At 36.8% G+C, this 15,915-nt stretch overlaps 1 protein-coding gene across 6 annotated transcripts in view; it reads left to right on the top strand.

Moving 5' to 3' along the window:
• Positions 1–15,915, top strand: part of LRCH2 (leucine rich repeats and calponin homology domain containing 2) — a 35,582-nt gene that overhangs the window by 9,265 nt on the left and 10,402 nt on the right. For 4 of the 6 annotated variants that reach the window (XM_064669728.1, XM_064669725.1, XM_064669726.1 and 1 more), the window contains exons 2-13: positions 4,068–4,212; positions 6,196–6,322; positions 8,385–8,490; positions 8,583–8,719; positions 8,929–9,062; positions 9,668–9,755; positions 9,928–10,039; positions 10,351–10,448; positions 10,547–10,614; positions 10,831–10,935; positions 12,778–12,855; positions 14,839–14,907. In XM_064669728.1, the coding sequence (XP_064525798.1) occupies positions 4,068–4,212; positions 6,196–6,322; positions 8,385–8,490; positions 8,583–8,719; positions 8,929–9,062; positions 9,668–9,755; positions 9,928–10,039; positions 10,351–10,448; positions 10,547–10,614; positions 10,831–10,935; positions 12,778–12,855; positions 14,839–14,907 (1,267 nt within the window). The remainder of the gene's footprint in view (positions 1–4,067; positions 4,213–6,195; positions 6,323–8,384; positions 8,491–8,582; positions 8,720–8,928; positions 9,063–9,667; positions 9,756–9,927; positions 10,040–10,350; positions 10,449–10,546; positions 10,615–10,830; positions 10,936–12,777; positions 12,856–14,838; positions 14,908–15,915) is intronic. The other 2 variants (XM_064669729.1, XM_064669727.1) reach the window with 1 other exon arrangement.

Below are 15,915 nucleotides of genomic sequence, written 5' to 3'. Positions count from 1 at the left end.
TGTGTGTGTGTGACAAGTTAGGAGAGCAGTTCTGGATTTTGCAGGGTGGGGAATGTGGTTTTATTTAATCTAGTTTCTAAATAAGGTTTTGAAGCACTTTGAGCAAACAAAGCCTAACACCAATATCCTGGATCAGCAGCATACTTTTATGAGAAATATTACAATATCAAGGGGAGGTTCAAGTGTAAATTTCTCAGTTAAGCCTTGTTTTCAAATTCAACATGCAGTGTGTGTAAAGTGTGAATATAAAACGACTGTACTGGTTTAAATAAAAGGCCAGTCTGTTCTATCAGCATGTTTCTGGTGGTAAGCAGTAATGCATGCTTAGGGAAAAGAGCAAAACCAAGGCAAATGGGATGTTAATACTATTTAACTACCTTGCTGCACACTGCTGTAACCTGACAGCTTGAGCTTTTTGTTTTTCCTTTTGATCATGGCTTAAATTTATACAAGATAGCTTCTTATTTCTAATAGCTTCCCTTCCAGGCTGACTGATTTCCTAAAATTCTTTCCTTTTGATCTTTCAGGATATTTTCTTTTAGTCACTGTCTTACAGTCAGTAAAGACATTACCTTTTTCTGTCAACAAAACCAGCTGCAACCAACTTCTTCATATTTTTCTAGTTCCCTTTTTAAATTTAACCTTAGCAATGGTGTAGTTCTCACATTTATTGTTCCTGCAGAGATAGTGGATTGAAATACCCTGTGATCCATGAGCAGGCATGGAGAGTGTCTTCTATTTAGTTGTCACATAACACTCCCACTGAGAGTTTTCCAGCCTAAACTGGTTAAGCAAAGGGTTCCTATAATCTCACTTCTAGAGGAGTTGTCATCTTAAATCATCTATGGTTCTGCATTTAGCAGCTTTCATTGCTTCTCCAGTCTATTAACCCTTACAAAACCATTCTCAAGTGCCAGCAGCTTGCTTATATTTCAGTTGAGATGATTTCTCATTTTCTCATTTAACTGGAAGTCTGTCTTGTTTATAGAGGAACACTCTATTCCAGAAGTTTCTTACCATATTTTCTTGGCCATTCATTGTGTTTTTAGTCTTCAAAAAATACCTAAATTGCATAAGCTTCACATTTACATTTTATTTAGCATAATAGACAATATAATCTCAAACTTTTTGCTTGTTGTGAAAATATTTTTGGAGTAGAAACAATTTTTTAGTTTGGATAAAAATAGCATTACTTGTTTTTAAAAAGCTGTAAGTACATTCAATATGAGAATGTTGTGGAAAACCATAGACACTTGAATCTTTCTCCTTAGAAAAATCTGAACCCCTGGGGCTATTTTAATACTGCTTTGGAATGAAAAATTGCTTGGCAGAGAAGTCAGGCAATCTCCCATCACTTTATTTACCTTTTTATTTTATTATTGACAGACAGTGCGTGCCATTTCCTATTTTAATAGGACTTCTGGGTTTCATAACAGAAAAGTGTAATCCCTGCCCCACAGCAGGGCAACAAAAAGCATTGTTTTCAGCAAAGTGGTTTCTACAGCAGTACACAAATATTGTCAGCTTGGTATGTATTTGTTCCTACTGTGAAGTTGTGTGGGTTTTGTAGGAGGGTGCACTGAGGGGCTTCAACCAGACTGTGCCAATGGGATTTTTGTCAGGCCAAGCTGGAAACCACAGCTGGTTTTATACTGCCTGGTGAGTACTGCACCCCTGGGCCTCTCACTGCCCAGAGCAGTCAGTTGGTGCATCCTGTAGTCGTTGTCTGTCCTGCCTCTGGGTTTTGTTTCTGCAGAAGAAACAGCAAAGCTGGTTTTTAACCTGTCTCTTACCCAGATGTGTGGCTGAGATGTGGCTGGATGCAAATACAGCAGCAAAGTTTTTGTGGTGCCCAGGAGTCTTCCAGTTCAAATATAACCTACAGTGCTGCTCTTGAGGTTGGTGGCAGTAGGGTGGGATTCTGTCATCTGTGTTTTGTGCTAGACTTCAGTTCCCTTTGCAGCTGCTGCTAAAACCAAATCAGGAAGAGGCTTAGAGCTGTTTTTTTCAGAATGGGGTTGTATCAAAGGCTGTTCATCCTGTGGTGAAGGTTGTAGAACCCTGCAAGCAATAAAACTGTACATCTTTTCTGCATGCAGTTGTCTCAATCTGCTGAATATTAGAACAAGAGAGCATTTGTTTAAACTAAAAGAGGTTTTGCAGAAAACTGTCATGTGAAAGTTGTTATTTTTCTGTAACATTTTGAAAATTGATGTGATGGGAAACAGAAAATAAACCTCACTGATTGTGAAAACTTTCTCAGGCTGTGCTAATTTTTTTAATAAGTGTTTTAGTTGGGATGTTCAGTTTTAGTTAACTTTATTTTTGCAGAGTTCAGCATCAGCAGAGCATGCCTTGATCTATAAGAAGACTTGGTGATACTTCAGCTTGAGAATGTTTCTTAGAAATGATGGAGTGGCAACCAGTTTAGGTCACAAAATGTCACATATTCTAGACTTCAAGAAATAAAATTGAGGCTACTGCCACTGGAAGGTGATCATAGAATCATAGACTCATCTGAGATTGTCAAGTCCAGCCCTTGATCCAACCCTGCCGTGGTTCCCAGCCCATGGCACCGATGCCACATCCACTCTCACCTTCAACACTTCCAGGGATGGTGACTCCACCACCTCCCTGGACAGCTCATTCCAGTGTCTGATCACTCTCTCTGTAAAAAATTTCTTCCCAATGTCCAACCTAAACCTCCCCTGGCACAGCTTAAGACTGTGCCCTCTTGTCCTGCTGCTGGTTCCTGGGAGAAGAGCCCGACCCCCACCTGGCTACAACCTCCTGTCAGGTACTTTTAGAGGGTGATGCTGCTCATGGCTGGTTTGCCAGGCTGTTGAACTCTGTTTGAGCCTGACAGTGTCTTTGAGCCACTTTTCCAACTGCTTTCTAGACTTTTTGCAGAACTACATGTTTGTTCAGATGCTAATGTGATGGGAGCTGAGCAGACACACAGTTATTCCATGTGAGTGTTAAAAACTGAGAACTAAAGCCTGAAATAGCAAGGGATCTGTATTGCTTCTCTGTTAAAAGAGTTTGTTCAGCATTTCTGAGAAACCACATCCTTTTGAAATATCTTGGGTTGGGAACCAGAGTTACTTTCAGAAGAACAGGCAGTTGTTCTCCAGTAAATATCTCCAGTAAAGGTCTTCCCAGGTAGTTTGGGGGACTTCTGATGATACAGGTTTTGGTAGTTAACGGATAATTTCCAGGATTCTTAGGTCACATCTCATTTATATTTTCTGGACCTTTTCAAGGGCAGCCAGAGGTGCTGTGTATATTGGTAATGTGCTGGTTTGTCCTAACTTCTGCATGCAGGTTTGCATAATGCAGTCATGCATTGTCAGAATAACTCTAGCTCAAGTATTATATTTCTATTGTCAGATACCTCCTCTTGCTGCTTTTAGGCAAGGCTAAATTGCATCCTGATTTTTATAGGTAATTGGTTTTTGCAGCTTTATCCTCTCTTTAGCTAAATCATAAATATGTAGCTGGAGAAAGTCCCAGTTATTGTGCTTGCAATAAAGAATATTTTTTAGATGAGAATTGTAGTTCTTAAAATAAATGGTAAGGCTTTCTGGGGAACTTGGCTTTAGCGTTGCAGATATATTGTACAATGACATTAGATTCTGATGTAGCTGTCAAACAGGAATAATAACATGGCCTGGGTTTGTACCTTGACTTACTGTTGTGCCTGGAGTTGGAGGGGAAGAAATCCCAGAACTGCACAGAACAAAGACTTGATAGAGGAGGGACAAGCCTAGTTGATATTCAGTGTCATTGTAAATGTAACTGTGTAGTGGGAAATGTATTTTTGAATTCCTGTCATTCTTCTATTTTCTGTTGTAATTGCATATTAAGCAATAATCTTTTAGTATCTTAAGTCTCTTTTGTGTATTAATTATATGCAGTAGCATCTGCTAAAACTGAATTATTTTACACTTCTTGCAACACCTTAATTTTTAGGAGCATGACAAGAATATCAGTGAGTACTTTTATCTCCTCTTACTGCAGGGAAAATTTTGACTAAAAAAGGATTTTTCTTTTTTCTTTGCTTGTAGATCTTTCAAAGAACAGATTTACTGAAATTCCTCCTGATGTCTGGCTGTTTGCACCACTGGAAACTTTAAATTTGTATCACAACTGCATCAAATCCATTCCAGAATCTATTAAAAACCTGCAAATGCTCACCTACCTTAACATTAGGTGAGTAATGGTGGTTATTTTTGATCCTATATAACTTACCTCATTGGGGAGTTGGCTTTTTACTTCACCAGGTCATTGAGTTTGCATTGATGTTTGCATCGAGTCTGTTTTTGATGTTATGCAGACAGTGTTCAGAAACTACAGGTGTAAAAGCTTGGTGCTCTCAAGAGCATTCTTTACATCCACTGCTGTATTGCTCTTTTTAAACTTGGAAAACATATGGTTGGATCTTCTCACCAGAACAGGAGAGGGATACAAGCTCTGGAAGGAGAGGGAATCTAAAAGAACCCACCTGACCTTGTTTTCCACAATATTCCTTGTTTCTGGTATTGACTACATCAAGTCCAAAACAGATTTCTCAGTTAAGAGCTATTTAAATCCCTGAAACCTGCTGTGTCTCAAAATGTGCAAATATCAGTCCTCAGAGTGATCATTCAAGCATGATGTGCTCTGTGGCAATTCCAAAGAGGCTTAATATGATCTAAAACTGCAGCATTTTCTGAAGGAAATTTGGCCCAACTTCCTTCAGCAGCAGCCCATTTCTCTTTTGATGGTGTCTGAGGTGCTGAATTCATTTCTTTGCACAGAAAAGTTTGTAGTTCTGACTGAGCTTTGCATGTTGTTTCAAGAGTGGACTCTCCTGACCATCCTTTTCCCAGCTGTGCTTTGTCTGTCTCTGTGCTCATGTCCTGGGCCTGTTTTCCCAGTGCAGGAACACGTGGGCTGTGGGATTGGGGAACAGGCTCAAATCCTGCCCTGCTGCTTCAGGTGCTTTGTTACAGAAGAAAACCACATGATCCTGAATTCTAATTTTGGATTCAGATGGTGGAAAAAATGTATTGTGCAATTCATAGTAAAGCAGGCAGCTCCTAAAAAAAACCCAAACCAAAAAAAAGGAGGAAATCTGTTGAAGTGGCACAGGGAAGGACTTTCATTGCCACGTTTTTATAATCCATTCAGAAAAATGCACTTGCACATGATATTTTTGATTCTTATGCTCTCCAACTAAAAAAGCCTGGCATATCTGCCTGAAATACAACATAAAAAGAGACTTAATGCATACCTATATCAAAAACTTACTTGTGTTCACTTAGAATTAACAGAATAATACATTGGTTTCATAGAGATACTGTTGGAAGTTTCATTTTATGGTATAAAAGTTGCAGTCTGTCTTTGAAGCTGAAATGTGGCAAGGACATAAATTTATTTTTGTTGGTTTTGCAGCCCTATAAACTGCAGTCATGGAGAACATAATCTAAAAAGGCTGGGGTTTTTTAATAGGAAAACAGTGCCTTGGGTTTTTTTTAATAGGAAAACAGTTCCCTGAATGTCAATTAAGCACTTAAACTTCCAGTTTTTTCATAATGTTGTGTGAACACAAATATCAGCACTTAAATTATTTTTTGTCAAAAATAGAATTAGTTCTACTTAAATCAACAGCAAGTACTGATTTTTTTTATTTTTATTTTACTTTTCTACGTGAAAGGAATTGCTTTCATACCATACCTGAACAACCTTATTTTCCAGTGACTTCTTTTAAATTTACAAGTACCTTATTAGAAAAACTTGGTGTATTTCTGACAGTGGCAGTCCAAGAGTGTTGGTGGTTTTTTCCATATGGATTTAAATCAAATAGTGGGTAAGAGTGTATTTCATGTGTACAAAGCAGATAGATACATGTGATGTCAAACATCATTTTTTTAACAGATTTCTCTGCACATTTCAGCATTAGATTCTCTCCTAGCACATACTCATTTCATCAAGCAAAATTGGGACCTAAAGTTCCCATACCTGAGAGAGGCTGTATCTGGTGAGGAATTCTTGGTGGAGATTGTAGCTGAAATGTAAATGAAGTCATAATAGGTGGAGAATGTCTTCTCTCATAGGAGAAAAGTTGTGCAATGTGCATCTCAGACTCCCTTTAAGGCTTAGAAAAAGGAGATTATAATCCAGCCTTGCTTGTCCCTTTTTCTTTCTCTCAAGTCGAAATCTTTTGTCGACGTTGCCAAAATACCTGTTTGATCTTCCACTGAAAGTTCTGGTTGTCAGTAATAACAAGCTGGTCTCCATTCCAGAGGAAATTGGGAAGCTGAGAGATCTGATGGAGTTGGTAAGTACAATTGTAAATCTTTATACTTAAAGTAAACTTATAAGCAGTGTATTTTCAGTATAATTATAGATTAATATTTTTAAAATACGGAACTACAAAATTGAAATTCAGTTACTGTGTTTTATTGGGTTTTGAGATGAGATATATTGTATCTCAAAAATAAGGTTAAACAAATCAATATGTTGGGTCAACTAAAGCTTAAGGGAGTGGCTCATAAATAAAATTGCTTTTGAGATGATTTCATAAATAAAATTTCTTTTGAGATGATTTCACTTGAGTCCCTTGCTTGTATGTTGTTAAAAATGATGAATTTTACTGTTTACCTTCTTTACAATAGTCATAATTCTATTTATTTGCTTTGTATGTTATCAGGAATATTATTTCCAGCTGAAGAGTTCATCTCTGTATTCTGATACAAGTTCTGTCCTTCAGTCATTGTTATCTTGTTCTATGGGTTGGTTTCTCCCCCCCTCACATTTCTGCTCTTTCTTTATTTTGTTTGGGGTGAATGGAATGATAAGCAACATTCACAATCTGTGCAACACGTGGCATACTAAGATTTTGTGCTTTGTCATCCATTACTTTTTCGATATTTTGGCTTTTCTGATCATTGCTCCCTGTTAAGCTCCTGTGTTTTGGAGAACTGTGCAGAGTCAGTCACTGACCTGGCACTTGCACTGGGTCTGATTTTTTTTTTAATTTATTTATTTTTATTATTTTTTTTAATATGTATGGTTTCTGTGGTCATTGCAAGGCATCCTTGTCCTTATCCTGTATCCACAGTAGCTGTGTATTCTCTGGAGAGTCTTTTAATATGATCTTATGTCTAAGCTATAAATCAACATTCTTTTTTAACTTACAAGTACTCTGAGACATTCAGAATATTCGTGAGGCTTTTCTTGTGTCCTTTACTCTTTGGTGAGACATTCCCTGTGCTCCCTTCAATGTCAGAGGATTTCAAGGTGTCATCACTGCTTTTGTTTACAGGAAGTGAATGTTTTTCATGGTTGCAGTTGTGGTATTTTGGGCTTATTTTTCAGAATTGTCAAACCTAGAATGCATCCTTGATGATGCAGATTAGGGACATACTAGAGAGAGTTTCATTCCAGTACCTGTCTAGGACATAAGAATATATTTTATACATTTAAAAAAAAAGTTTATGACTACGCCTTGTGCTCGAAAGGTGCTTTTATGAAGGGAGTCCCATCTCAGCTATGGTGACATGGACAAAGAACTTGCAATGGATGCATGATGGTGCATCCCAAGCAGCCTGTACTTCCTGGGACCCCCAGCTGTGTGCAGGCACCATGGTTGCCAAAAGCAATGGGCAGCCCTTAAGCTGAAGCTCTGCAAGTGTGTAATGTAGGGGCCTGGATTCATCTCTTAAGGCCTGGCTTAGTTGCTGACTAGGCTTGCCTTTAAAATCCACTTCCAGGTTTTCATCAGACAGATATATCTCTCTGTTGTCTAGGAAAACCAGAATTCTCAGAATTCTGTTTTATTGGTTTAGAATTCAAAAGGTTTAGAAAGATTCTTAGCAATGTGATTGTTTAATCCCTCTAGTCTACATAAATTAACGTTTAATTACTGTCAGAAATAGCTGTAGTCTGTGTACACTTGGTGCAGCTTTGTCACCCCTGTAGTGCTTTTATCCAAAAAGTTGGTGAGCCTGTTGTTGCTCTCTGTAAATCTTTAGTTGTATTGGTTGGCTGAAGGTATTCTAAGGAAAAAAGAGTTGTTAGAACAGGAGCAGAATGACAGTCCCAGCAGTAGCACAAGTTTGTAGCTGATACAGGAACTACACCAGGAACTCGTGATTCATAGCATGCAGTTTTAATCTTCAAACCAGTATTGCATCATTCATTGATGTGACTTCTTGAATTGAATCTCTGAAACATGAATCATTAATAGTGAGGCAACAGTGAGATGTGTTATGGTACCTCTTCTCTGTGGAAAAACCAAGGAGTTGGGATTTTTCTTTTACCATAGTTTTGATAGCAGTATTCCTTTGTGAAATTTCATTTAAGATGTTCACTTGATGTATTAATTATGTCTTTCTTAGGATATTAGCTGTAATGAACTTCAGGTCCTTCCCCAGCAAATAGGAAAATTGCAGTCACTTAGAGAATTGAACATAAGAAGAAACAATCTCCATATGCTGCCAGATGGTAAGCTACTCATCTTCTTTCCATTGATGTAGGTAAATTAGGTGAAGTATTAAGATAACTAATGCCTTTTTTGTTTGTTTTCCTGAGTGCAGAACTAGGGGACCTTCCCTTGGTAAAGCTGGATTTTTCGTGTAATAAAATTACAGAAATTCCAATTTGTTACAGAAAGTTACGTCACTTACAAGTTATACTTTTGGATAACAATCCAATGCAGATACCACCAGCACAGGTTAGTATTGAAGTATTCTAGTACAGAAATTTGCTTTATCATCTTAGGGGAAAGCTGTTCTAAGTTATACCAATCAAGTTTTCCTGTTTTTCGGCTCCTACTGGGAAGCTGTGGGTACAAATGCAGTGTAGAAAGTGTTTCTTGGGGTGTGTTTTCCAAGGACATGCAATGTAATTAAGATTTTTATTTGTTCATTTGTTTCCCAACAGATATGTTTAAAGGGTAAAGTACATATATTTAAATTCCTCAGCATCCAGGCGTGCCTCAGAATAGACAAAAAACCAGATTCTTTGGATCTTCCATCATTAGGTAAACGAGTCCCCTCCCAGCCACTCACAGACAGGTGAGTAGTGGGGGGGTTGTTTTATTTTACTTTGGCATTTGTTATTAAATGATCTGTTTATTACAGATAATACCTATCATTTCAGTACTTTAATTGTTCTTTATTTGGGTGCCGTAGTATTTATTTTCTGTAACTGGAAACTTAATTGGCTCATCTGAATTGCTATGTAAAGTTTTCATTGTACTCGCTAAAGATGTAGAAATCAGAACAAAGATGTTTAATAGACCAAAGTTTTTAAATTTATTTATTGGAAATCTCAGGTATTTTATTCAGAACAGAAGAGGAGAATTGCCCATAAATGTCCTGAATATAATTAGTCTGTTGGATGGAAAGTCTGTCTCCCATATATATATATTAAGGGAAACCTAACTAAAACCCACAGTATTTCACAAATATTTTTTATTAAATTTAGTTGAGGTCAGAAAGTGAGGGATGTTTTGTTGGATTTTTGTACTGACTATCCCTTGTGCAAAAATTCTGTATCAACAACTGTAGCTGAGTATAGAGAGCATATTTTGAAAAGGATGTTTGTTTTTTAGGAAAGGGACACTACTGTTTCTTTCATTCTTGTGTGGGGTTTTTGTGTGTTATTTTTCTTACTGTAGCATGGAGGACTTTTATCCCAATAAAAATCATGGACCAGACTCTGGCATTGGAAGTGATAATGGAGATAAAAGGTTGTCCACCACAGAAGTGAGTATTGTTCAGCTGGGTTTGTAATTCCTGGTTTTTAGACCTTTCCTTTGTATTCTGTATCAGTTGAGAAATTCCTACGTTGCATTTGAGTGTCTGTACAGTTGAGTTTAAACCATATAATAATATAATTTATATGTCAGTTCTGTACTAAAAGTGAGTGTCTTTGCAGCCATCTGATGATGATACAATCAGCCTTCACTCCCAGGTATCAGAATCAACAAGGGAACAGACATTAAGGAATGACAATCATGTCATGGGAAGCAAACTCGATCCTCAGAAAGGTAATACCTGTTGTGCATCTGTCATTTTAGGTAACAGAGGTACTTTGCTTGGGTAATATAATGCAGGAAAATGGCGCAAAATTATATGATCATGGGTTGGCATTGTATTTTCATCATTTCAGAAAACAATGTAATAATCACAAATAGACAAGGCTAGAGAGAAAGAAAAGATTATTTCTAGCTTAAGGAGACACAATTTCTATGTTTTATCTGTATCTGACATTTTTCATAAGTGCTTAACTCTCTTAGGAGTAACATTTGGTAGAGAGAACTGTTCAATATCTTTTCTGTTCTTCACAAATCCTCACTAGACCAGGAGGCCTATGACTACATTGATCCAAATGCAGAAGAGGGAGCTCTTCCTGAGCAGGGAGATGCACAGATTGGCACATTGCTCTCCTATGTCAAGGTACCATAGATTGACAAAAGAAAAACTGTTCAGCAAGTTTGGGTTTATTTTTTCTTAATTCAATTCTAAGGATTTTTTTTTTTTTCATTCTGTGTAAGGAACGGGGAAAACATCCTGAGAAATCCCAGAAAATAGAACAGAATGAGGACTGGGGAGATGAAAAAAGGTAAATCTTGATCTTCTTGGGTAGGTTTTGCTGGTGGTGGCAGAGGTGAGAGTGGTTTTCTTTTAAGTTTCTTCCTATGGAAGAAAGAAATCTCATATTGAACACCAAGTACTAGGAGAAAATAAGCTTAAAGGCAGTGCTGCTTACTTGTCCAACAACCAGGCATTTCTGTGTCTTGCTTCACTGAAGTCAGGTCACTAATGTTTAATTTTTCAGGCTTCAGAAAGAACAGCTGCTGGCTGAAGATGATGATGAACTCAAAGAAGTGACTGACTTGAGAAAAATAGCAGCCCAGTTACTGCAGCAAGAACAAAAACACAGGTACTACAATATTAGTTAAAATAACTTGTGTTAATTTATTCTGTAACCTCTTTACCCAGCAGCTCCTGACACCTTATCTTGAGAACAGTTTTGTCCAACTGTTAAACAGTTAAAGTTTATCTGACTCTGTCAAATGGCTGTCCTATGTTACTTTTCATAAAATCACTGTCTAAAGAAGCAATGATAAACCTCCTATGGAGAGGAAGAGATGAATGTGAAAGTGTCTTGATTTCCTGATTTGATGTATGTTAACTTTTTTTATACTTTTTTTTCTTCAAAGCAATATACTTAAGTGGGCTGGTTAATGCTCAGGTAACATGATCATTGTTAAAATTACTTTCTTAGATTATATGAATTACAGAACCTGCATACAGTTTGCTTGTGACTGGTTCTTTTTATTCAAATACAAGCTAGTTTAGGTGGTACTTCCTCCATCCGGTCTGATGTGAGTTATAAATATCCTGTGAACTGAAGGGGAAACTTGTTTGAACATTGTTCTGTCAAATGACAGTATGTCTGTGTTATAAATACATGTAAAAATAAATCATTTCAACTGCCTGCCTTTCTCTGCTTCATGTTGGGCATCTCAACAGAATGATGCTTGAAAAAGAGCTGCAGAACAAGCAGCAGGAATGTAGTAGAACAGGTTAACAACTGTGTAAAATGTAGAACAAGAAGGAATACCTGGAGCTACATAAGATGTGGACAGGTGAGGGTAGGAACAATGTTCTGTATGGTTCCTTTACCAAGCAGTCAAATACTGTGAGGCACTTTGAGAGTAAGCTCTTTTAAGGGAGCTAAAAGTTGTATCCCACAGTAATGGATATAACTTCACACCATCTTAAATACTATTTTTGTTTCTTTGGGATTTCTGTGTAATTATGAGACTCTGCACAGCCATTTTTCTTTGAAGAGAGTTGAAATACATGTGAAGCCCTCAGGGAAACAGAGATCCTGATACTATGAATTGCAGGGCTTTAAAAATTCACCAGCATTTTATATTAGGTAAATATAGTAACAGTAGTGTGTGTGTGAAATATGTAATAGGCTTTACTTAAAACTCCATGCTCTGCATTCAAAATTTGGTTGTTCACATAAAGAAGGGTAAAACAGGAATGAAATCTTTGTGCTAATATATTCTGATTACCAAAAGTATTGCAAGTAAGACCAAGAATGCTAAATTTTCTCATAATAATTTATTACTAAAGAGAGAATGAGCATGTTTTTCTTATCTTAGGTTTTTATGTGATGGTTATTTATGTTGCATGTGGGTCTTGTTTGATTAAATATTTCCTGGTTAACTAATCATTTGAAATTCCAAGCCACTCCTCTTCTGAAGCACTGCAACTTAAATTTTACTCCTCATATGTCGTTGTGTCTTAATGCAATGATGTTGCTGATGGTTCTTTGTCTTGAATCATGCAGATGTATGCAGTCTTATTTGTTCTTGTTTTACTTCTTAATTTGGCATTTATATTTTAAAGTTTGCTTAAGTGTCGTTAGGTACACGGGGACAGAATCACCCCTATATAAAATTTAGCCCTGCTTTTGAATCCATGTTTTTTAAACAGCAAGAAGAATAATATTTAGTATTTAGTGAAGATCCTGTGTTTATTTGTGGAAAATACGTTCAACCAGTAAACAGAATCCTCAGAAAAGTTAAGCATCACAAAATAATTCCTTACTAATCATGTTCTGTTCGTTCAGTGTGTGCTTTTGTAATATTATGCAGTCTCTTTTCTTTTTGCTTGCTATGCTAATGACTTCCCTGTCCTCTCCCATCAACCTATCCTGCTTCCTCCTTCCGTCTTTGGCTTTGGTGTCCCTGAAATGTGAATACAGACGAAGGCCTTTAAGCTATAGAACTTCATTCAGTGAGAAACTCTTCCAGAGGACAAGGGCGGCAGGACGTGCATCCAGGTATAAAGGGTTTGGAGAGCCTCAGGTTGCCAGGGTTCAAATGGGGACAAAAGGAACAGTTTGGGCCATTTCTAGAAGAAAAACAGAGCCAAAGGATTGGTTGAGTGAGCCTAAGGGTTTGTTAGCAAAAATAGTTTGCAATACGTTTTTTGTTCTTTAGGATGAAATACTGTTAAAGGGAAATATTTTAGGAGTTGCCTTGCCCCTCACCAGGCAACAGTTGTGGAATGTCAGGAGTGAGAGACCAAGAACTGTAATTCTTTATACAGACAGCAAGTGTTCAAAGTCAGCTTTTGCTAAGCATTGCAAAGCAGTTCTCCCATTACTAAAGCTATATCTTAAAAATGGTAATCACCACCTGGCATACTCCATCAACACGTTCATAATAAACTCAGTCATTAATTATATATATACTGCATAGAAACAGTGTGTTTATATATAAATATAAATGAAAAGTGTGTTTATATATGTTTGAATTTGCTAGAATAGTTTTTCCTTACATTTCATGTAATGAGTTTAAAAAAGGAATGGCCTGTGTTACAAACAATCATTGCATTTACACTATAGTGTCAGTTTTGGTGCAAGTTTTGCATCAGAGTCAATTTTTTTTCTTTTTTAATTTTAATGGTCTCTTGCTACAACGTCTCTGAGAACATAAAGCTAGTTTAAATAGGGATTCTCTCTAAAAAATGATGACTTTAAAATAGCATGTTTATATGCTGGTTTGATAACCAGTGCTCTGAATATTATTTTTTGTGACAGTTTTCTCAGGCTGTAATATAATTTAATTCTGGAATGCACCCTCAAAACTAAGTTTCTGAAGAGCAAGTATATGGAGCAGATGCTGCAGATTGAATACAGCAGACTTGGTTTACAGGCTTAACTTCTCATAATCCCATTACATTGAGGGTCACACAGTGAGAGATTTAAACTGCAAATGAGATTGCTGAGCTCAAAGTTATCAAATAATCAGAGAAGTTTGATTGAAAAATCATCAGTCATTTACAGTTAATGACTGTGCTGCCCTATGTAATGGTAATGAAATGCGAAAAGGTGCTTACTGTTTTACTTTGTTCTGTTGCATAATTGGTTGTGTTCTGATTCTTTCTGATTCTTATTCCATTCTAGTTCTCTCTATAATTTGGCCTAAATATACTTTGATCACAGTTCTGCACATGAAGTCAGTGTTGAAGTGTCCTATCACTACCTTCAAGAACTCAGAAGTTTTCATTCGAGTTACTTTTCAATGTTTAGTTTTAAGTGTTACCGATGGTTTTGTTATTTTTAACACTTAAAACATCCACAATAGCTCATATCATCTTCCTGTGCACACAGACCTGTGGTATGTATTTGTTTCAGATGAAAAAAACACTTCTGAATCTAAATTTAGGCTTTTTTTACTCACTACCATTTAGAAAAATGAAATTTCCATTGGTTCACTTCTGTGTTAGGCTTTTCTTTTGTTTTTAGTCTGTGTTTCTGCATTTTCCAGCTCTCCTTTTCCCCTGCATTTCCTTTGCACTTGCAGTGTTTCTCACTAAGATACCTTCTGACCTGCTCCTACTGACTGACTTTTTTTGTGCTCAATCTGTGTATCCTTTCTGCTTTAGATTGATTATCTTTTGTCTTTTAATTTTAGTGAGCAATGGGGCTTTTTGTGTTGAGGGCAGCATAACTTTACACAGGTGTGAGATCTGTCAAAATAATCTGTATTTATGGAGACAAATAAGAGGAATCTTCATTTTGGTTTGAATTATCAAGTTTTGCTTCCTTAAAATATAGAACTTGAAATAGTTCAAGAGCTAGAAAGAATATTGTTGATTCAAATGGAAGCAAGAATGGGCATGAATTTCATATGTGTACAGATATCTTAGTTTTATGGAAGATATTAATGCTGAAAACTTTTCATTTACAGGAAATGTTATGCAGTGAAAGTAACATATTCTAAGAAAAAGGGTTTAAATATTTTTTTTTTCTTTCTAGGCTTCTTAATCACTCAGTTTCAGTAAACACAAGGAACAGGCCAAAGCAGCCAATGGAATCTGAAAAATGGTATTGATATTAAGTGTATCATAGCTTTCAATATTTTATTAATTTAATTTTTGTTAATTGTGTCACTGCTGCCATCTTCTGTCATAATGTTTTTAACTCACAGTGAGATTGAAGGTACAAGAGTAATCTATTCTTGAGCTTGTTTCTCTTAGATAACAAAAAACCCAAACCTGTTCTTTTGAGCCTTTAGGAAAGTTGGTGTCATCCAGAAACTAATCTGTAGGTCTGATGATGCTGCTGATTATGGCAGCAATTCAGGTGCCTAAGGATAGACATTCATTTCCAGTTTAGACATCCAGTCCCAGTCCAGAAGGTTGTATCTCCTCCTGTAGGTGACAGTGCTGTGCAGATGTGTCAGATCCTGTGTTACACAAGGTGGCACTGGAGCTGTGCTCAGGCATCTAAATTTTCCTCCTTGGCAGTTCTTTTGGGCTTTTAAGAGCAGCTGGAGAAGTGTTATTGGGAGTGCAACCTACAAAACCTTTACTGTTTGTGCAGCATGTGTCAATGAGGAATCCATTGTCTGCAGGAGCTGTGCTTTTATGCTTTTCCTTTGGAATAAAAAAAACCCCAAACACAAAAAAGCCTCCACAGAAAACAAAAAAATCCCACAAACCATCAACAACTGAAAATACTCAAAGCCTTCTTTAGGAAATTGGGAAATCACAACTTCCCATTTCTCTCCCTAAGGAATCCTAGATGAGTTTTTTAAACAGTTTGGTCAAGAAATAATCAATTTTCATACTAAAGAGGGAGAGCTTACTGGCATCCTCCTGATGAGAACCCCATTCAAAAGATCAACATCCTTAAGAAGCAGCTTCATGTGAATTAAAGTGCTGTAGTGTGTAAGGCCTATTGTCAACTCATGGTAAAGGAGAGTGAGATATGATTTGAGATTCTAGGCAAGTGGTCATGCTTTTCAGCCACATTTTGAAGCTACTTTTAAGTGTTCACTTTTTCTTTTATATTTTAAAGTAATGTGGTTTTAAAAAGTAGTACATTTCATAA

The sequence above is a fragment of the Pseudopipra pipra genome, chromosome 13 (assembly GCF_036250125.1).
Source record: "Pseudopipra pipra isolate bDixPip1 chromosome 13, bDixPip1.hap1, whole genome shotgun sequence".
NCBI lineage: Eukaryota > Metazoa > Chordata > Aves > Passeriformes > Pipridae > Pseudopipra > Pseudopipra pipra.
The sequence above is the reverse complement of the archived record's forward strand: the minus strand, read 5'-3'. Positions and strand labels throughout refer to the sequence as shown.